Below are 23116 nucleotides of genomic sequence, written 5' to 3' on the forward strand. Positions count from 1 at the left end.
TATCTCAATTTTTAAGAAATTGAATAGCTCCTCTCTGCCTTCACTCTCCCTCAATGTCCCTCTGATACTATGCCAAGGATGGACCCGTGCTGTGGTTGGAAACACCACTCTGACCACGGGGGCATGCCTGCCGTTTGATCACGCTCCCCACTGGGCATCCTCCATCCCTTGGGGAGCTCTTATTCTGTGATCTTTATTTTTCCTTTGATCTTTGGCTTTTTTAAATTCTCGGGAGCATCGTTAGGCTTCTTCCAGGGGGTGATGTTGGGCCTAATTCTGATTAACCCAATGATAACTCATTCCCCTTAGGCAGAGGTGCCTGTCATTCACCACTCCCTTCCGCAGCCACTGGATCCAGCCATCCCAGGCCATGCGGGTGCGGAGATACAGAGGCACGGAGCCTGGCACCGCCTGCCCTGCCAGCTCTGGTCGAATTAGTGCTTCCCTCCACAGATGCCCCGGAGGCCTTTCCCCATTAAAGGGGACTTGCACTTCTTGTCTTTATTTTTTCAATGTTTTGTGGAAAATTAAAAGGTAAGTGACTGCCAGGCGGCGCCTGAGCCTGCAACCCAGAGAGCGTCTGTGTTTTCTTCCAGGCCCGAGCGGAGCGGGCCTGGAATCGACCCAGCACTCCCCAGGCTCCTCTGCCTTCACTTATTCTCCGGGCTGCTCAATTCCTTTTAAGACACAAATTGATTGGGATAATTTTTGCTATAACTACAATTGCCATGGAAAGGAGGAGGGGGGAAGTGCATTCAGGCTGTGGACTCCTGCAATGACTGTGAACCATTGAGTTACTGTAAAATGACCAGAAAATGGATTTAAAATTGAAGCCACAAATAATGTAATTACTGCAGTGTGTGCTCAGGGCTGCCAGAACAAGGGTTGGCTGCTGCCCTGGAAACATCTGGAGATAAAGCTGCTGCTGCTGCTACTACTACTACTACTATAACCCCTGCCATGGTCCCTTTGAGAAAACAGGGTTCTTCCAGACTGGGAGATTATTAGAGGGTGGAAGGAACATGAAGGGAACAAGAAAAGGGGTGCAAAGGAAGGCCATGGAGGAGAAAAGGTGAAAGGCAGAATTGATGCCTCCTGCCACCCAATAGTGAGATCTAATTACTACATCTCTGGCAGAATGAAACCCAATGTGGTCATCCTCATATCAACAATATCAACACCACTGTCAACACCAGTGCACCATCAACACAGTTACTGTTATCACCATCAACCATGGTTTCATCTCTACTCTTAGCCTCAACACCACCACTGTCATCATCACTATCACTGCCATGACAGCAGCATCTCTATCATCACCAATCTCATCTTCGCTAACATTGCCACCATCATTTCTTACCAACATCATCTTCAGTTGCAGTCATGGCATTGACATCTTCATCATCACCAATCTTATCAACACCGTCAAAATTCCTATCCCCTCCCCTTTTACCCATGTTTATATCGCCATCATTATTTCTACCATCATCATCACAGTCACTGTCATGGCATTAACATATTTATCACCATCTATCATTAATGGTATCATCAGGATCAACAACAGCCCCATGATATGGTCTTCACTGTTATGACTATCATTACAGTTACCTTTACCATTATCACTACAATCAATGTCAAAATCCATTGTATAACTATACCCAATCTATCCATTCTTCTTCAAGATCACTCTTACAATCCTCCACATCATCATCATTTGTGGTTGGTCCACTCTCCCCTACCTCAGTTAAACAGGGATACCCAGACCTTGGACCTGCAGGGGGCCATGATCTAAGAGGTTGAGCTGGATGAGGGTGGGGGTGAAAGGGAAGCATATCATGCCTGCCTGCCTCAAGACTTAGATCAAAGGGGGAAATCCAAAACACAGGTTCTGGGAGATGATAGTGAGAGGAAATGAGACACACAAGTCATTTGACTAAGTCATCATTTAAAGTTTCTCGAAGGAAAAGAAAAAGATTAGAGACAGGAGATGATGGGATGGAAACCAGGGATATCAGAGGTCAGCTAGAAGGTTCAAAACAGAGGCAGGAGATAGAGCATTAGAGAAACCTGCAGATTTTATCAGGTTCCCATGACTTCTGGCTTGGGCAGCTGTCACTTCCTCACTGTTACCATCTCCTCCATGTTGGTTTCCAGCCTCTGTGGCTACAAAGTGACTCATGCATAGTCTCTTCCCTCAGGCAGCACCTGCTCTTAAGGGGACAAAGTGATGAGAGCAGACACCTGCACACCCAGACAGCAGGAGAACAGCATGAATGGGCAGTGAGAGTACAGGTCAAGGATCAACTTCCTTGGACAAAGACACTGAAAAGAAAAACTGTCCCTAAATGGGACAATTTACTAACACACCCTGAGTTCCTATTTTTGAAGCACTTATTATCAGTGGAGTTTGTCTCTCACACACAGTCACCATGAAGAGTGCTGCTAAAGTTTATTGACTCTAGGGCCACCATACAGGGATTTGACCTCCAGTCCCACGGGAGCCCAGGAACCCCACTGTGCATCCTCTCCCGAACTTGGCATTGGTCAAGAGGAGTCCTGGTGACCCAGGAAATGTTCTCTCTGTACAGGCCCTGCTGCTTCCCATACAGGGCTGCCCTGTCCCGTGTTCCAGGTGGTTCTGCAGACTCCTAACAATCACCAGCCCACCTCCCAGAGTGCAGTATCTTTCCTGTAAGCCATAAATGGCATTCTCTGGTGTTCTTAGGGGGAACATTTTTCAGGGACAATAAGCATTTTATATACCAGACTAATATCTCCTAGTCCCAGGAAGCAGTGAAGGAGGAGGGAGCACATCAGTGGAGAGGAAAAATAATCAAAGATCACACATTCTGACTGATTCGAAACTACCCTGGATCCCTGGATCCATTGGTACCACCCTTAGTCGAGGCAAGAGGGGTCCTTTCCCAGGACCTGTGCTTTGGAGATGCTGCCCTTGTCTTCTTCTGCTCGACATCCCAGAATGGGGGTCAGTGGGACCAAGGGGATTTACCTATTAAGACTCTGTGCCCTGCCCCACTAATCTTTGCTCCAAGTATCCAGAACCCTGAATTTCCTGCCCAGTAGCCTGCATGAGCCTCTTCCTTGAGCTGTCTACAAAGGGAAGCCATGCTGCCATGGTCACACTTGTAGGTCCTATATAAAGGTGACATGGGAGAGGTATGGACAGCCCCTTCTGATAGAAGGGGGAGCAAGTGGTCAAACAGAAAGGGACAGGATTGGGGAGTGCCATCTCTCCCCACATTACCGCATGGTAAGTTCCCATCTTCATTTTCCAGGCTGTTCTATCCTGCCTCACGTTGTTATGAAGGCATGTTGTCAGGTTGGGAGTGGGGCAAAGCATGTTTTATATAAAAGTTTGTCAGCTTATAACATTTAACTATTTAGCCATATGGTATATGGGTCTCCATTTGTACTCTGGCCTTGGGCCCTACAGATGTTAGGGGTAGACCTAAGGCCAGAGGTCATTCCCAGAGGCCCTTGAGGCAGCGAGGATGCATTGAATCCACTGGGTATCCATGCACTCTGTCTTGCCTTCTCCTACAATCATCTTATGTTCATACATGTGCATGTAGTTCATTCTCATGGCCACAGGCTAGTGAGTTTGCTGATGCTCTTCAGTTAAGACTCTTTGGGTTGCAAGCGACAAAAACCAAATCCTAACTGGATAAGCAAAAATAATATATTGGTTCATGTCACCAAACTCCAGGCTTCCACTTGATCGGGAGCTCATATTTCTTTCTCTGTCTTGGCTCTGCTCATCTTCACACTGACTGTGTTCACAAACAAGCACCACACAAGGTGGCTACTGTACTCCTGATCTTACCTCCTTCCAGATCCAGTTACAGAGGGACTGTGCCCCCTTCCCAATGCCTGAGGTCTCATGGCATCCCATTGGGTCTGATTGGTCACATGATCATTCTCTAAACCAATTGTTATGGCCTGGGTGAGGTCAGCCTAGTCTCTAAGTCACTAGCCCACCCCTCATGAGTTGGGAGTGACAAAAGCAATGGAGCCCAAAGGAGAAGTAGGGACAGTTTCCAGAAGAAACTCCTGGGGAGCCTTCCCCCTGATGCCCCTGAGAGGTTCATTTATGGATGTTTCAGGCACAATCCTTGTATGAGCCTACGTCCCCCTGTGAGCCCCAGCTGCCCTGGGTCTGCTCAATTCATGCTGTGCTGTGTCCACTGAGGTTTGGCCTTCCCAGAAGCATCTGCTGTCTGATCTGCCTGAGCCCTTGGGCCTCCCCCAAGAATGTGAACTGTTTGAAGTCAAGGATTCAGCATTTATTCACTCAGCAGATGTTGATTAAGTACCTACTCAGATCAGCAGTTTAAAGCACTGTGGGTACAGCAATAAACAACATAGATCAAGCCCTTGCCTCCTTGGAACTTATTATGTTCAAGTTGGAAAAGAAGTCAACAAATGAACAAGACTTCTGGTGGTCTTTAACACGGAAGTAAAGCAGGGTATGGGGTTGAGGGACTGTGGCTGAATGGGATTGCTATTATGGATTGGGTAGTGATGCCTCTCTATTAAGGCGCACACACACAGACACCTGAAAGAAAGGAGGGAGGGAGCCATGTGGATCTGAGGAAAGAACAGTCCAGCCAGAAGGCCCTCAGGCAGGATTGTGCTTAGTGTGTGTGAGAAAGATCATGGGAGCCTGTGGGGCTTGAGGGGTGTCAGGATAGGAGGGAAGGATGGAAGAGGAAGTCAGAAAATTAGTGGGTGATGTTGGAAATAGGGGTGGGGAGGAGCTACAACAAATAGGGCCTTGTTGGTCACCCTTAGGACAGGCTTTTACCCTGAGTGGAACAAAGGAGTGATGTAATCCACTCTCAAGTTGTGAAAGGCTCACTAGAGCTGCTGAGTGCAGATTAGATGGTAGAGCGGGTTACTGAGGAAGCTGGAACCAGCAAGGGGCCTTCTGCAGGAATCCCAGTGAAAGAGGATGATGGCTGGAATCAGGGTAGGAGTGGGGAGACGTGGTCGGATTCTGATATATTGCAAAGATGAAACAACAAGAGTTGCTGATGGATTGGGATGTGGGATATGAGAGTATGAGGAGAGTCAAGATAGAACCAGGTTTTTTGACATAGGGCACTGGGTGGGAGCGTGGGATTGCCATTTACCAACATGGGAGAGGTTAGGAAGAGAAGAAGGGGTTGCATTTTGGACACATTAGGTCTGAAGTGCATCAGTGACAACCAAATGGTAGTGTTGAGCAAGGGGTGAGACATACACGTTGGATTTTAAGTCACCAGCCAGTATTTTATTTATATTTGTTTCTCAAGTTCCCACCCAGAACAGGGCATGATACAGAGCTGGGGATGCTAACGATGATGAGAACATCAAAAGTCATCATTTCTCTTTCATGAGCTCTCTGCTGAGGGGCTTAAGTGCATTATCCTGTTTAACTTCTTATGAGCCCATGAGGCAGGCACTATGGCAACCCTGGTTCCAGATGAGGAAACGGATGTTCAGAGAGAATGTCCGTCATCCAGCCTCAGAGGGTTTGCAGGGGCTGTTTGCCCATGTGTTTATGGGACCAGCAAAACCATTGCCCCAGGGCCCTGGACCCCAGCTGCCTGACAAGACCCAGCACTGACCCCTGTGCATCCTTCCCTCCCTCTGCTGCAGCCTGTGACCAGCTGGCACTGGGCGTGGTGGCGATCTTCGGGCCATCGCAGGGCTCCTGCACCAACGCCGTCCAGTCCATCTGCAATGCCCTGGAGGTGCCCCACATCCAGCTGCGCTGGAAGCACCACCCGCTGGACAACAAGGACACCTTCTACGTGAACCTCTATCCTGACTACGCCTCTCTCAGCCACGCCATCCTTGACCTGGTTCAGTACCTCAAGTGGCGGTCGGCCACCGTGGTCTATGATGACAGTACAGGTGGGTGGCCAGGCCTGACCAGGCTGGGGTGAGGGTGCAAGGGGGGAAGAACCCCAGGATCAGGCTCCTCACTGCTCTCCCAACTCAGCTGCCCCTGGGGAAAGGGTCCTCTCTGTCCCTCCAGCTTTACTCAGTCACGTCTCTGCTCGTCTCTGCTCACTCAGCCCTGTGCACACCACTCACCGAGCCCCAGCCCAGATCACACCTTCCCACCCACCCGCCTCCCCGCAGCAGCATGCTCGTGTCTGTACTCAGCACACTCGCCCCACTCCTAGCACCCACACCTGCCCAGCCATGCCCACACCTGCCTGCTTTCTTACACTCACACGATTCCCTCTGTGCAAGCCTTGAACTCAAACCCACCAGTGCATGTGTGCCAGCTCTGATGCTTACTGGGTGGGCAGCACGGACCTGTTTCCTCTCCTCTTTCCTTCCAAAGACTCAAGTCCCAAATGTTTCTTAGTCCCATCTCTTAAGAGAGAGTGACCTTGGCAAGTCACTCAACCCATCTGCCCTGCTCTCCACGCACCAAGCAAGAGCTCCGGTATCCAGTCCGGAAAGAGCCCTCCAGCTCGAGGCAGCCTGCGATTCAATGTCAGCTCGATTACCTCCACATGTGGGGTGGGAATCAAACACTCAGAAAAGACATTCCTGAGTTGTTGATTTTGCTCAGGATTCCACCACCATCTATGGAGGTCCTGCCATACCCAAAGCACCAGGCAGAGGATTCTGGAGGGCAGGGACCTCCACCCCTCCCAGGGCCTCCCGCACAAGTTCCCTGCCATTGAGGGCCACTCCTGCCCAGCGCCAAGTCACCCCCCATATTTGTGCAGCCCTATCGGCCTATCTGTCTTTCCGTACCACTATGAATGGTTGTCTTTGAGCCTGTTTCTCCTTCCAGAGCAGAGCTTTCTGTGCCCCAGGGTTTAGCACTGGGCCTGGTACAACACAGATGTTTATGAAGGTTATTGAACTGAACTGAATTGAATTGAATTGAATTGAATTGAATTGAATTGAATAGAATCAAAAATCAAGTTGAAATAAACTATAATTAAATGTTATTAGGAAAGAGTGTGTTGGACACTGGGAAGGAAGAAGAAATAGGGGTGCAGTTATACAATCTTATTTTGAGAAGTTGATTGTGTTACAAGGGATTGCCATTGGCTGGTTCCTCCCAATCTCAGGTCCCCTCATGGACTGGCGCATGGTCACCCAAACAAAGTCATGGTTCTCTCGGCATGCTAGAAGGGTATGCCAGCTACCTTTGGCCAATACAGATACCAATTAGCTTAGGATGGGGTTATGTGCTGGTAACTTGGTCTAGAAGCCAAACGATGGATCTCTAGTTTTGACCACATTGCTAGCATGCTGTGAAACCTTGAGAGGGTCCCTCAATCTCTCTGGGCCTCAGTTTCTTCACCTGCCACTTTGGGACAGAAGCCCCTCATCTGCATGCTTTCTAGGACAGGGAGGCGGGTAAGCCGGGTAATGAATGCGGAAGTGCTTTGTAAGTGAAAAGCATGATCCCAGCAACATGATTCACTGCAGATATTTATTCCAACAACATGATTCACTGCAGATATTTTGAGAGAGATTGATTAGGGAAGCAGCCGGGAAGGAAAGCTCATCTCGGGCAAACAAAAGAGCCGCGTCTTCCGTTGGGTTGGCCGTGACGAGCCTCTGGGCCCCTCCGGGAATACACTGATGGGAAGGAGCTCTGACACTTGCTGCTGGAGAATGTGGGTCACCGGCTATTACACGGGGCATTGCACCTGCTTGACAGGAAGACTCTGGTGAGCTCTGCTCCAGCTCCCAGGCTGTCCCTGCCTTCCTGTCCGGGGTCCCCAAAGCCTATGTGCCTACGGGTGCTGTGCGTGAGTCTGAAAACCGAGCACGTGAGAGCGCAGGGTGCACCCTGGGTCTTGTGGAGAGCGGGTGTGAGTAGGCAGCACCAGACAGCCTACTGAGGGGTTCTGAGATTCGCTTGGGTGGAGGGGAGGCTGGGTGTGCATTTGCAGGGATATATAACCCCTCCCTCCTCTGCTGAGGTCCCCTGGTATCCCCGCCATCTTCCCCATCAAGTCTGGTATGAGGAGGCCCTGGCCCCTATGGACCCCAGAGCCCTCTCCCAACCCAGCCTACTGGATCTGAGGCCTTCAGGGGAGCTGGGCTCCTGATCCCACGGCCATGGCAAAGCTTGTTAGGGAGGCTTAGGTCTCCGGGTTCTATTTCTGTCCTCCCCAGAGCAGTGACATGAAGGACACCAATCAGATCACTTTCCTGACTCCAGCCCTCAGGAATGGGAATGAGTGGCTGAACAGACCCAGGCCTGTGAACCCGAAATAGCTTTGGAAATGGGGGCTCTCTGTTGGAAGGCATCTGAAGTGGGCTGTCTGTGGGGCGGTGGGGAGAAAGCGGTTGTGTGGAGAGCATAGGAAACTCTGCTCAGACAGCAGACATTGTGACAGTTGATTGCAAACTTTAATCCAACACAAACTAGTTTAAGAAGAAAAAAAGGGGGGGGGGGGGATTGTTGGCTGTTGTAACTGGAAGTTGAGTAAATTTAGCTTCAGGTACTGGTTGATCCAGAGACTTGAATGGGTATCATCCAGCCTAATTTTCTCCTCGTTTGGTCTCTCTGACTGCCCTGTTGGAATCCTTCTCAGGTCCCATGTAGTGACTCCCAGGTTCACGTCCTCCTTCTTTGGAGTTGAATGGAAAAGGGGGCGCATCTCACCATTTACTCTGGACGTCACACTGAGGACCAGCTGGGGGCACCTACCCTCTCTAAGCCCATACTCCTGCCTGATTGACCAGGCTGGGGCCACGTGCTGAGTCTTGGAAGCTGGAGATGGGTCCTTCCTGGTCATATGGCCTGAGGGGTGGGGGGGGTTGTTCCCCAAAGGTAAATCAGCATGTTGTCATTGGGGGCGTGGAGCACTCTGAGTGCACAGTGCAGCCAGGACTCAGACCCCAAGCCCGAGTGTGAGCAGGGCGCCAGCAGGTGGTGGTGGTCAGTAAGGGCCTGCTTGGGCCCCTGGCCTGATGCTGGCTTAGCCCCTCCTTGCTTTGGGGTTGGAGGCAGAGAGAGCAGCCAGCAGGCTTGCTTCCAGGCTAAGCAGAGAGACGTCAGCAGGAATGAACCTTGAAATAGGGACGGAAATGAACTTAATTAGACCTATGCAAGCCATTTGTCTCTAGGAAGTGACATTTAGTTTTCCCTGGAAGTCCCCAGATTAAGTGGTTTTGCAAAATGCTCAGGTGGAGGATGGATTTTTCACTGTGGGGAGAGAAAAACAGTGAGTCAATCTAGTGGAAATTTGTGTTGCATACCATTAAGTGCCAGGCCGTGGGCTGGGTCCCCAGAGCCCCTCAAGTTAAAGAGTTTGGGGCAGGATCAGGGGGATGAGATGAGTCCAGAGGAGGCTAGGGCTGAGGGAGAGGCCACTGAGTGGGGGGATGGGAGATCTTGTCTGGACAGGACAGTAGGGGTAGGCTTCATGGAGGAGGTGGGTGCATTGAGCTTGGAAGGTAAGTTAGGTTTACTGAGGAGTCTGCCCTTGGGGGGAGGGGGAGGGGAGGGACTGGGCACAGACACCACCTGGACCTACCCAGTCTACTGTTGGTACAGTTGAGTGTGGAGCTGCCCCTGTGCCTGCATCCTGGAACAGGTTGCTAAGTGTGGTTAAGAGAACTATGCCCCGTGCCTCACCATGTGGCAGGGGACAGGGGATGAAGAGGGGATGGCGTCTGGTTCAGGCTCCATCAGTCTCTACATCTATTCTGGGTTGGAAAGGAGCAGGTGGGCGTGGTCGGTGAGAATCTGCTGTCCTTGCCTACTTCTGAATCCACATATGTGTATATGTGTCTGTGTGCACACATGTTTATATACACATTTACACATATTATCAGCCCAAGCATATGCCCTGTCTGTAACGACATGCATGTAAACATACGTTCTATGTGTACTTACATCTGTATGCATGTGAAGGTGTGTACAGTTGAGTGCACATCTCTATGTCTGAGGTGCTAGTACCTGTGTCTTTACGGTGTGGCTATGAACATGCTCATGCACATATCTCTGGGGGCCACGAGTCCCTGTCTGCAGACCTGTGGCCATAAGCATGTATATGAACGTGAGCCTGCAGATGCCTGTTGCTGCGTATGCATGTGTGTACACACGTCTTTTGTGCCCCGTGGTCTCTCAGGGCTCATCCGACTGCAGGAGCTCATCATGGCCCCTTCGAGATACAACATCCGCCTGAAGATCCGCCAGCTGCCCCTGGACTCTGACGACTCCCGCCCGCTGCTCAAGGAGATGAAGCGAGGCCGGGAATTCCGCATCATCTTCGACTGCAGCCACACCATGGCTGCCCAGATCCTCAAGCAGGTGCGTGAGCGCTGAACGGGGCATGGCTGCTTGGGATCTGCCTGTCCCCTTCCCCAGCTCTCCTTCCCTAAATACAGGTATACTATCAGCCAGATCTCAGTTTCACCCCCAGTCTGCCTCTTGCTGGCTGCATAGGCCTCTCTGAGCTTCTGTTTCACCAGCAGCAAAATGGACACAGTGGTCTTTACGTCCCACCTGGTGTGAGGATGGACTGTGACGCTGGAGGAGCAGCCACAGGCCTGGCACATGAAGGGTGTGGAGTAAATGCTGATTTCTGTGCCACCTCTGTGCGATGGGAGGCCCGAGCTGCAGAGAGGGGCCTGAAGCCTCACAGGACAGAACCTGGGGGTCTCGGCGACAGTCCTCAGAGCGCCTCACTGCCTCCTGCCGAGACTGACCCCCATAGCCTGCGGCATTGGTATTGCTCTCCCGTCACTAGGTTTATTGAGGTTCCTCCAACCATCTGCTCAGCTGTGCAGCAACAGCGGGGGAGAACATTGGCTCCCAGTCCTGGATGGGCCCCTGGTGCTGGACACGGCCCAGTGTGGCATGCTGGGAATGAGAGCCAACCTCTGCCAAACCTCCAAAGAAAGAAACACAAATGGCCCACGACCCCTCTGAGGGTGCCCCAGAGAAACCAAAACACTCTGATTGGAGCCAGTGCTTTGTGGAAAGGGCCAGGATGTGGTCCCAGGGAGCATCCCTGGTGATTATAGGACATAGTTTGGGGGTCCTGGCACAGGACACCTTGACAGGCAGGTGGGAGGGAGGGGACACGGAGGGCAGGGGAAGAGGGGCTGAGCAGGGCCAGGGAGTGGCTCAAGGACTGGGCTGGAGGCCCACGTGCCACCCTTCCACTGGGCCCACGAGGTGTGCTCAAGCGAATGGCCGCCTCTGCTTTCCCTGAGGAGGCCCCACACCAGCCTCTTCACCTGGTGATGAAACAGCTCATGGGAGAGTCTGAATCCTTCTTCTGCCCAGAGCAGGTGGCCTGGTGATCCCCTCCTCTGTGGGTGGTCCCTGCCTCACACATTCGTGGAGGATTCAGGGAGGTGAGAAAGGGAAGGGCTCATCCTGGTGCCATCTCACGGTCAGCACTGGTGGAGGGCACCATAACCCCCACTCTCCCAGCCATCTGTGTCCAGGGCATCCCTTCTCCTCCCGGGTGTGCAGCAGTAATAAGGACAGTTGACTTTGGTTTCCCACGGAGTCACTCAGAGCCAGCACACAGAGCTCCTCATGGGAAGTGGGCTTGGTTATTGTGAAAAAGTGCACAGGTGAGGAAACTGAGGCTCCCCGGAAGGCCGTGGGCCCTTAGTCATCCAGCCTGCATGTCAGAACTCACTCCCAGGTCGGTCTGTAATTTAAAATGAAGATTCTGGGCTCCGTTGAACAAAGATAAGCGTGACTGCCTACCGAGGACTTCTCTGAGCCTTTCACCTGCGTGTGTGGGTTGTAAATCCCTAAGAGGGGACAAGAGCATGCGGCATTTTCTAAGTGGACTTGACCAGGGACAGTTTGTGGTCCAGCATTCTGAAGCGCTCCATAGAAAATGCATTAGGATCATTAGTATTACAGATTACAGGCTTCTCATACAGTACACGCAATGTATATACTGAGACTTCAGGGTGGCGTGGAGTCTGCTCTGTGGTCAGCCCTTCCTGGGAGGTGGAGGTGGAGGACAGGCCCTCCTCCGGGGCCGGCGGGGCTGCAAGGGGGGATGATGGTAGAGGGGGGGATGGGCACGTGGACAACTCTCTCCAGAATTGTGATGCTGGCCTCAGCTGAGGGCAGTCAGGGCTCTTGAAAAGGCGTCTTGGACTATATGGCAGGCCCAGAGACGCTTCCCACAGAGAAGGACCGCCAGGCCCTGCCTGCCCCGTGAGATTTGGAATCTTTGGAGAGAGTGGCTCGAGAGGGTGCATTTCATTTTAATTTGTCCCTGGCGACTTTGTTGCTCAAGCCCAGGTGAAACCCACCACTGTCTGCCAGCCAGTCATGCTTACGGCGTGGAGGAGTCTCAGAGAATATCACTCCGGTGGCCAGCCTTCCCCAGTCCACGGCCAACCTGTCCCCTGCCCAGTCCTCCCCCCTGGGGTAGCGGGATTGTGGTGGGGAGGGGCTGCTCGGGTGTTTCCTGCAGGTGCTGACACTCTGCTTCCCCGCAGGCCATGGCCATGGGCATGATGACCGAGTACTACCACTTCATCTTCACCACTCTGGTAACGTACCTCTGGGCCCGGCGTGGGGCGGGGTGGGGCTCCCTCAGAACCAGGTCAGCCAGCGCAGCTAGAGGAGGTCCAGGCTGGAGCTGCCGTCCTGGGGCTGAGGTGTGGCCCAGGTGAGGGCACAAAGATGTCTCAGTGGCCAGCCCACGTGTAGAAGTGACATTATGTGTGACAAAGGGGTCAGGGGCTCTAGACCCTGCCAGCGTGGACAGAAGCCCCTCTACTTACTGGCCATGAGATATTCAGAAACTCATTTAACTTCCCTGCCTTAGTTTCTTCCTCTGAAAAATGGGCATAGTAATGGCTTCTGCCTCCTAGGATGGCTGTGAGGACCCAGTGAATTAATAAAGTAAATGATGAAAGAGCTAGAGGAATACTAGCTCTTGTTATGCTGATCCTCGCTCCTAGCCCACCCTTCTCCACATGTGCCTCAGGCCTCTCAAAACGACAGGCATGGCCTCTTCTGATTCCTATAGCAACCATGCCAGAGTCTGCCCGCTCCCTGTCAGCCAGGCCAGCCCACCTGCGGGCTCCAGATGGGTCCTGTCCAAACTCTGAGAACATTTAGGGCCATTTAAGCCCATTAGGATAATTAGCTGTGGTCTGAGATCAGCAGAATGAAGAGATCCCTGTGCCAAAGGGGCACCAGCACCCAGACACCCTGCCTTGGGTCCAGACGCTTCTGACCTGACGGGCTTGGGATGCACTATCTCGCCCAGCCCAGATCCGGGGTGAGGGACAGTGCTGCTCACCGCCCCGGTGCTGAAACAAGCCCACACAGCCTGCATCAGCCTCCCCACCGGCCTCTGACTGCCCTCCTTCATCCATCCAGCACCACCCTGTGCTCAGCTCAGCACCTCAAGATGACTGGCCCTGAGGCCCTGCCCTCAAGGAGCTCCTGTCCTGCCCAGTCTATGTGTCTATGTCCAGCTCAGAGAGCAGGCTTGTGCCATCACAGGCCTGGGCAGATGCCCGTGGGGCACCGTGCAAAGAGATGCCAGATGCTGAGGGCCTCGTGGAGGTGGAAAATGTGACACAGGCTTTATTGGAAAGAAGATGCTAGAACTGGGCCTCGGAGGGTCAGTGGGAGTTTAGGAAAAGCAGGAAGGGTATGCCACGTAGAGGGAGCGGCGTAGGCAAAGGCTAAGGGGCAGATCAGCTCCTCAGTGGAATGCTGGAGCTGTCTCGCTCTGGCTGATTGTGAGAGCCGACCGTGTTCCTCTCTTCCCTGCTCCGCGCTTAGTGATATCACATAGCCGGCTTGACATTGGCCACTGTGGGAGCATTCATACTACGGAAGCTGGCACAAGCTAAAATAAGGGTTGTTTACCCCCTCTCCCTAAGAGCTGGTTATTAAGGGTTTACCAGCACACCCCTGCTTGTCACCCTCTCTCCATCCCCCACCCACTGCACCCCATACCTATGGCAGAGGTCTGGAGCCACCTGCTCCTTCTCCTGATCTGGGGTCCTGCCAGGGTGGTGTAAGGAGAAAGGGATCCCCCAAGCTGGTGACTGAGACCCTAATTCTTAGATTCCATGCCACATTCACCTCTATATGTCCAGTGCCCAAAGAGTGCCTGGCACATAGTAGGTGCTCATGAATGTCTGAATGAATGACTACAATCCCAAGTAGCAACTGATCAGTGAAATTATCAATATCTACATCACAACAGCAGTTAAGACCTGGACTCTGGTCCGGAGGTATAATTGAGGTTCTTTCATTTCGCCTCTCTGTGCCTCGGTTCCCCTGCTATAAAATTACGCAATAACAGTACGACCCAGAGGATAGTTGACATCAGTAAAGCACTTAGAGACGTGCTTGGCATTGAGTCTCCTGTGTGAGTTAAATCAATTAATTAAATAAACTCCTGCTTATGTTTTCTGTGTACTCAGCATACTTCAAATCATCCAAATCCAACTCTTCCAGGGAGGCCTGGCTCCCCCAGTTTTACAGAAAATAGAAACTGAGGCTCAGAGAGGTCGCTCAGCGAGAAAGGGGTGGAATAAGGATTATTCCCAGCGGGGAGTGCCCGGCTCCACGCGCTCTGCTGCAGCCTGTGCAGCTGAGAGCCTGCAGGAAAGCTCCCGGCCTCTGACCCTCTGGCGGGCTCCCATTCCACATAGCTGGCTGTGACGGTCCAGGCCTGGTGATTGACACTAATAGGGGTAACGGCACCTCCACAAATCCTAGCAGCACCCACACTTCACAGGTTCCAGAGCCCTCTCTCCACATCACTGATTTTCCTCTTCACACAGCAGAGTGTGTGCTCCCTGTTCACTGAGGGGAAAGCCTGGGGCCAGAGAGGTTGAGTGATCTGCCCAGAATCTCACAGCAAATGAGTGATAGAGGCCTGGGCTCCGGACTTCCAGTCTAAACCGTGGCTGTTCCAGTCCACTGCCCCTCCTCCCCACGCCTCTCTGAGAGTGCAGGAGAGCAGACCCCTCCAGAGAAGCACAGCCCCCACCATGCAAATAGTTCTGCAGTGGAGTATGTAGGGGGGAGGGGAGCTACCAGGGTGTCTCCCAGCAGCCTTCCCCTCTCCTTCCCCCCACATGGCAGGGCATCGGCTGGGTCCTCTGGGTCTCCTCCCCCTGCCCATGTCCTGCTTCCAGCTCCAACACCTTCCTTTCAGCCCTATTGGCTTACTTATTGCCCTGGGGATTCCACATCCGCCCAGCCTTCAGCTGTAGCTTTACCGGAAGGGCAGTGGCACTTGGCATTTATCTCCTTCCTGTTAGGAAACCCATGTCACCAACTCTTCGCCTCTAAAAAAATCCTCCCAACTCGCTCCTCCCCAGGAAGACAGTTTAATTACCCCAGCTGCCATTATCTGTCCCGGCCAGCTTTGAGCCTTTCCCAGATAACCCCGCGTTCCCCAGCCCCCGCTGAGCCCCTGGTACATGGCATGTGTAGGTAAACGCCTGGAGGTGAAGAAAGAATTATAATAAATTAATAGATAAGCAATCACAATTAATGCCACTTCCCTGCAATAACAGTTATATCGCGGGGAAGATATTTTCATCTGTCATTCCTTAAGGCGATGTTTTCCGAGCTTCAGCTTCCACCCAGTCAGACCCATGGGGTGCTAATGAATTAGCCTATTATGTTATGCTGAATGTTTCTAAAAGGTCCCTCGCCGATACTGAATTCAGTGTGTCAACATTTGGCACGGAGAATAGCAACTTTTTGCCAAGCGGCAAGGTTGTGCACGGTTCGCTGTGTACGGCATTTGGGGTCTCAGCCTGGGGCAGTTCGGATCCAAACATTGGAGCTGGACAAAGAGGCCTCTCTACCCGCGTCCTGTTGCCGCTGCCCTTGTGTCACAGGGATGGCGCCATTTGGTGCCACAAGCTCCGCAGCACTTTGCAGCCAAGCCCAGGCTTGAGGGGACAGGAGGAAGGTGACCCCAGCACTGCCGCCCCCTCACGCCCCCTCCCAGCTTGTGTGCAAGCATCAACAGGACGAAGGCTGCAGCTGGAGACCAGAAGGGCTGTTGTCACCAGCACAGAAGCGGCCACAAAGCCAGAGATGCACCCTTTCCAGGGGGTCCAGCTGTCATCTGGTCCTAGAGGAGGGAGGACCAGTCGCAGGGGCCCTAGGCAGGCTAGTGCTCTGGCATCCTTCAGGCCTGCGTGTCAGGTCCACACTGCATTGGAGAAGAGGCTGAGCCTGTGCAGGCCCAGAGCCAGGAGGGCGCCCCCTGGGGGCAGAGCTCAGCTTCTCTTCCGTGGCTCCAGCGGTTCAGCTCTGGCCCTAGACTGGCAGACGCCCCTTGCAAAACCAAATCCCTCCATCTTCCCTGACCCACTTCCTTCGAAAGTGGTGTAGGGAGGATCTCTTGTTTCTGAAGCAAGCCTCCGGAGGGTCTCATCCTTCATCCCAGGGATTTACCAAACCATGCCTAACATTCAGCCCCAGTGGGGCTCCCCCCAGAGGAGGATGGGAAGCACTGGTGTCTCCACTTGGGCTCTTCCCAGCGATGGTTAGTGCCCCAGAGCGCTACCCGTGCTGAGCCTTACTTCTCCTTCGGGTGATGAGCTTATTTGGCTCAAGGACTCACAGTGGGGACAGATATATGCATGGACAGTTGTTTTCAGGGGGTGACACCCACAGGCCCCGGGAGAAGAGCAGAAGCACCCCAACCCGCCTGACCGTACGTGTGTAGAGGACAGTCAGGGAGGCCAGTAGGAAGCTTCCAGTGTGATGCCACTGAGCACAGAGCCGAGTGCTAGCAATCCGCTCTCACAGCCAGGGTGAGCCAGTTCCATCCACCACCGGAACAGGCCTGGGTGCCCATTCTGTTCGCCTTCGTGAGCTTTAGGATCATAGGCAGCTCCCCTCACCCCCCTGGCCTTGTTTCCTCGTGGAATAGAGGGAACACTATTGAGTTCCCACTTCACGGGTGACTGTGAAGATTCAATGACAGCCCGGCCAGCATGGCTCAGTGGTTGAGTGTTGATCTATGAACCAGGAGGTGACGGTACGATTCCCAGTCAGGGCACAAGCTCAAGTTGCCAGCTTGGGCCATGTGGGCCATGCAGGAGGTAGCCAATCGATGGTTCTCATCATGGATGGTTCTGTCTCTCTCTCCCTTTCTGAAATCAATAAAAATATATTTTTAAAAAATATTTTTTAAAAGATTTGATTATATACTCCAGTGCAGGATTGAGCATAGTGAGCGCCCTCCACTTCCACAGATATTAAGGCCGTATACACACCCCCAGGCCAGTTCAATAGCCATCACCCAACTGCTCAACACTCTGCACCCTGCTCCCACCCAGCCCCTTCCCCAGCCCCCATCCTGGCCTAGAATCAGGGCCGTATTTGTTTGGGCAAGGCTGGGACTCCACTGTCCAAGCCTCTCCCCTACTCCCTAACCTTCCAAGAGGAAATGAACACAATGCCTTCCAGAAAGAGGCCATTTGGGGGAGGGGGGAAGGTTGGGGAAGAACAGAATGAGTTTAGCATTGATTAAGAAGATCTCAGAGACCACAAGCCACCAGCACAGGGTGAGAGCTGCTCCGTGGCTCCAGGTTGTATCACTCATCATCCTCCCTTGAGCCATCATCCCCTTAACCAGAGCTAGGACTGTGGGGGAGCTGGGTGCTCCCCCCGATGTCTGTGCCACGGAGAGGCATGGCCAGGATCCCAGCCACCCTCCCAGCATGGGATGGAGTGACTAAGCCCGAGGACCCACGAGCGAGGATGGTGAGTGGAAAGTGGGGGGAAGAACAGGCAATAGCTGAGGAGGAGCTCAAACAATGACCATTAGACTTAGTTTCCCCACCAGTGGTATGGGATCAACCTCGAGTGTCAAAGTCTATTTTTTCCAAACAGTTAAAAACAGAGACTATAGAAGGAAACATGTGGCAAAGATGCAATCCACTCATTAGCAAGGGCAGCAGGAGGATGGCAGTGTTGGCACAAAGAGCAAGTGAGGGGCTGAGTGCTTAGGTATTTGACGAGAAAACACATAGCATAAGGCTGCTAGGTTAGATGCAAAACGGATTAACGTCCTACAGGGCCCTAAAACCACAACCGTGGCGATTATCCTTTTTATGGGCAAAAATCTACAAGTGAACCCAGAGTCTGGGCCTTGACCCAGTAGCTGAGAGTGAGGGCAACCCCAGGTGTGTTCTCTGGGAGAATCGCACAATCCCAGGTGGGCAGGTAAACCATGTTCCATGCTGCTTTCCTGCCTTATTTCCAAGTTTGTGGTAAGTGTCTGCTCTGAGGACAGAGTGCTGCTCTGTATCTCATGGTATCACCTCCAAACACCACCTCTTTTCAGCTTAGCACCCAACTTCTCTCTCTGTGTCTGCACCCCCTTCCCCGGAGCAGCAGGCGGGGGCCGGAGCCAGGCTGCCCCATGCATTCAGGCCTGTTTCCCTGGCCCTTGGCAAGGGCCTGCCCACGCACCAGCCTGGACGTGACCTGGTGCCCAGACATACAGGCTGGTCACCATCACTGCTCCCAGGAGGCAGGGGTGAGGATGGAGCCTGTGGAGTGGGGGGCCAGGGGTGAGAAGAGGCCAAGGGCAGCTGTCCCCTGAGTCCCTGGCAGAAGTCTTTTAAAATACTCCCCTTTGGGGAATAAAATCCTTCCTTCAGCCTCACTCAGGGTAACGTGGAGATGCCCAGACCCAGTAGCACGAAGGAAGTGGGCCTCCCCCGTCGGTCGGAGGAAATGACCATCCTGGTTGTTATGAGCTGCTGTTGGAGGCTGGGCATCGGGCATGCACTGCGGCACCCGGTCCTATAAAGGAGGCCGATGAAATGGTCAGAGCAGCCTGCTCGAGGCCCAGCAGTGAACACATGGGGTCAGCCACCAGGCAGACAGGGGTTCCTATCTATTCTAAGTATTGTGCTACCATGGGACTCCCTCACCTCTGGCCTCTGCTCCCCGGGCCCTGCAGGGAGCTGCAGCGAGGGCTCTGCTCTGGGGGACAGCAGGGAGCATGGGCAGTGGGCTGGAGCTTATAGCGGACACACCTTTATTTCCATGAACCTCTCTCTGTCAGGATCTTTATGCACTAGACCTGGAGCCCTACCGCTACTCGGGGGTGAACCTGACAGGGTTCCGGATCCTCAACGTGGACAACCCTCATGTCTCGGCCATCGTGGAGAAGTGGTCCATGGAGCGGCTACAGGCAGCCCCCCGGGCTGAGTCTGGGCTGCTGGACGGCGTGATGATGGTATGGCAGCAGGCGGGGGGCCAGGCCAGGGCTCCCCTTTCCCTTCGCCTTTCTCCCTCCCTCCCTCCCTTCCTTTCTCCCTCCCATCCTTCCTTCCACTTCTCCTCCTTCCCCATTTCTCACTTCCCTCCTACCAACCCCTTCTTAGGTCAGCAGGACCTTAGGCTAGGGGCCAGGACATGAGGGAGTCAGACATAGTCCATCCCAAGGTTGGGAGCACAGACATGTCAACAGCTGGTTACAGAGAGCTGGAATAGCTCAGTGGATCCTCAGGGTGACCAGCAGAGGCGGGGGAGGCGGGAAGGAGATGGTGTGGGGGCCAAGACAGCAGCAAGGCATGAAGATGGGGCAGAGGGGCAGCTCAAAGGCCTGAGCTGCAAGGGTATCAGGTGTCTGCAGAGCAGCAGGGCCACCCAGAGCAGCCAGGACCCCGTGTGCCTGTGGTGAAGGGGGAGGGGATATGGCAGGGGAGCAGAGCACTTGGAAGCTGTTCTCAGGCAGGCCTGCACCCTCCCTCCAGACCGACGCGGCCTTGCTGTATGACGCCGTGCACATCGTGTCTGTGTGCTACCAGCGGGCACCCCAGATGACCGTGAACTCCCTGCAGTGCCACCGGCACAAGGCGTGGCGCTTTGGCGGCCGCTTCATGAATTTCATCAAGGAGGTAAGTGCCCCCCACAACTCCCACCGGGGCCATCTCCCCGAAGGTTGTTGGTGCTGCAGAGCCGTCAAGGGCCCAGGTTTGGGAGTCAGGTTCAATGTTCGGTCCACCTGAACTTGGGCAAGTTGCCTTACATCTCTGAGCCTCAGTTTCCTTGAGTGGAAATAGCCAGGATAGGACCAATCTTACAGGGTGATGGAGAGGCTGTCCTTGGCACATCGTAGGTGCTCAGGGGGTGGTCCGCAGTGCCAACCGGACACAGCACAGGCTTCAAGTACCACAGGTGAGGGGCTTTCCCTCGGGCTGTGTGACCTTGGGCAAACTCGGGAGCCGTGCTGGGCTTTGGTGGTCTTGTCTGTACAACGTGGTGCTGCGATGAAAGGTGACCATGTGGGAGGTGCTCCGTGCAGCGCAGAAGGCAGAGGAGGCTCGGTGAATAGCAGTCAGTCCCACAAACTCCTCTTTATGTCCTGGGTCCACCAGCCAACTTCCCAGCCAGGGTCCCCATCGGGACCAGCTCTCCCGGCACCACAGCGACTGGGGAGAAGTCCCACCCACGGAGCTGGTTCCAAGGAATCAGAGAGCAGCAGCCTGTCCTGCTGCTGAGAAGGTGACCAGGAAAGATACAGGGCCTGCTTTGGCTGAGATGACTAACTCGTAGATCCTCGGTTTCCTCAGCTGTGTCCTGAAGATAGTGAGATTGTGTGCTACCAAGCGTTGTTGGGAAAGCAATGGAAAACTATACCCCCAGCCCCCAGAGCGGGCACAGTCAGGTCCCAGTATACGGTAGATGAAGAAGGTTTCAGGGGGACGAGGTCTGGGCAGGGAGATCCTGGGTCAGAGCGAGTGACCATGTCCAGGGCAAGACCAAGTGCCCTTAGGGCTGCAGGAGGGCTCCGTATAGACCGTCCCTTTGTAGCCATCACAATAGACCAGAAACGAAGCCATAAGTTCCTTTATTCAACAGATACCCGTGTGGGCCTGCGGGGCGGAGTGCCAGGCAGGGAGCTAAAGCAGATGAGCCCCGTGCTCTCAGAGCTCGCGCCCTGGCAGACGTCCATCACGTCATTGCGTTAATGCCTGTAGCCCCACCCCATGAGGAAGGCGGCGCTGTGAGGGTGAAGAGCGAAGGAAGCCACAACCCTCCTCAGTGGCAGGGCTGCTTTCCGGAGGCCCCTCCCTCCCTCCCTCCCTTCTTCTCTCCCTCCCTCCCTCTTGTGACTGCTTGGGGTGAGGCCAGTGACAGCACCTCCTGCATTTCAGACACTGGATGACGCTAACAGGGACGTGGAGGAGACACAGGCTGGAGGGTTGGACGCGTGTGTCTTTGGAGTGTCTCTCTTCCCAGCTGTGTGGCTTTAGACAGTTCCTGGACATCCCCAAGCATCAGTCCCGTCACCTGGCAAACGCCTTGTCAGAGTCGTGGCCAGGGAGCATGTGAGGCCTTGGCGCCAGTTCCCTCACTCCTGGCAGGGAGTCCAGTGCCCGTTGTTTTGGTACACAAGGACCACGGAGGACCTTCTCATTCATCCCCTCAACACTGCAGAGAAAGCTGGATGGGTCACTGACCTGAGCAAGGCATGGCGGGCCCAGGCGATCGTCAGCTTGTTCTCAGGACTCTCTGGGGCCTGCCTCCTGCCTCCCACACCCCCTTCCTCAGCAGGCCTCCAGCTAAGTAGCCACAGGCCAGTGTGTGGATCTGCTGACTCCAGCCACAACCCTGGAGCCTTAGGAGCCAGACCAAAGGGGCTTGGAAGCTCAACCACTTTAGGGCTGTGTGACCTTAGACAAACTACTGAACCTCTCTGTGCCTCAGGTTCTCCTCAGTACCATGGAGATAAAGCCAGGGTTGTAGGATTGATCACGTGAGTTATGTGTGTGTGTGAAACCAGGACACCGCCTGGAAAAGAGCAGCGCTGAACAGATTGGCTGCTGTAACTATGGCTTCTGCCATCGCGACTGTCCGCCCTGTGGCTTCGTGTCTCCTGCTGGGTTTTCAGCTAATGAGGATCTCCAAACCCCACTCTGTTCACCCTCATTCCTTGGAAGGCTAGAGGCTCAGTGGCAAAGCCCAGATGGGAGCAGAATAGCCACTGTCCGTGCCATAGAAAGGGGAGCCCCCTTCTCCCTCCAGGGACTGGCAGGCCCGGGGAGGTGTACCCACCCCCCCTGGCCCCAGCCAAGTGAATGGCCCCACCACTCACCTCCCTTTATAGAGCCCTTTCAGAAACATCTTTATCTACCTCGGGGTGTGGAGACCGAGGCCCTGAGCAGCCGCGGGGCTGGCCCGTGGTCCCACAGCTGGTCGCAACCAGGCCCCGGGTGCCCTGCCCGAGCCCGGCAGAGTCTATCCTCGGACCGCTTCCAAGTTGCCCGCCTCCCCATCTGACCGTGTGACAGTAAATCATTTTAAAGACTTGGCATTTCCGAGAGGAGCTGGGAAATGCCAGGCCGGAGTTCAGAGCGTGCGAAGCATCTTTCATTTAGCGAGTCTGGAGCCTCAGCTGGAAGGGGCTGGGGGGGGGGGCGCGAAATGTCACGGGGAGGAGTTGCCAGTGGCTCCCTGTCCAGGCCCTGCCCCTGCCCCCCGCCCACAGACAGGCAGCGCACCTGCTGGCATTTCATTCCTCCGGAGCTGACGAGGAGGAAGGCTCCCCTCCGCTGTGCAGGTTTGAAGGCACCTGCCGTGATTTCCCTGGGGGCCCAGAGAAAGCCCGGGGGTGGGCGCCCATGGGGCTGAGAGGGAGGCGGAGGGACTGGGGAGCCGGCCTGAGAGCGGCTGAGCCTCCCCTCAAGGTCATACACAGTGGTCTTCACCTCTTCTGATGCGTCTCTAACCTCCATCCCAACCTCCTCCGGTTCCCTGGGCTCCATAAGCCTCCCATTCGCCCTGGAAGCCATGACCCATGCTCTCAGCTCTGCCCTGCCCCTGCAGCAGGCATCTGCACCCCACTGCTTGGGGCCTGCAGAGCTCGGTCCCTCTTTGAGCCTCAGTGCCCATGACTTTAAATGGAGGCAGTGGTGACATCCACCTGGCAGGATCGGGATGAGAACAGAATGAGCTCATGCAGGGATCACTCCTCGGTGACAGGATTTCTACTGAGGCCTCGGGTCTTAGCTCAGGGTTCCCCCACCTCACAGCCAAGGGCCAGCCCTAATCCAATGGAGCCCCCACAAGAAAGCAACAAGGAGAAATCATAGTAGATACCACTTACTCAGGAATGTA

At 54.1% G+C, this 23116-nt stretch overlaps 1 protein-coding gene across 2 annotated transcripts in view; it reads left to right on the forward strand.

The window, feature by feature from the left end:
• The window catches only part of GRIK3 (glutamate ionotropic receptor kainate type subunit 3), a 196355-nt gene that overhangs the window by 123030 nt on the left and 50209 nt on the right, over positions 1–23116 (forward strand). For both annotated transcript variants that reach the window (XM_084872609.1, XM_084872610.1), the window contains exons 3-7: positions 5659–5916; positions 10125–10306; positions 12475–12528; positions 19056–19229; positions 19750–19893. In XM_084872609.1, the coding sequence (XP_084728735.1) occupies positions 5659–5916; positions 10125–10306; positions 12475–12528; positions 19056–19229; positions 19750–19893 (812 nt within the window). The remainder of the gene's footprint in view (positions 1–5658; positions 5917–10124; positions 10307–12474; positions 12529–19055; positions 19230–19749; positions 19894–23116) is intronic.

Source organism: Pipistrellus hanaki (genome assembly GCF_964339955.1).
Source record: "Pipistrellus hanaki genome assembly, chromosome: 2".
Classification (NCBI taxonomy): domain Eukaryota; kingdom Metazoa; phylum Chordata; class Mammalia; order Chiroptera; family Vespertilionidae; genus Pipistrellus; species Pipistrellus hanaki.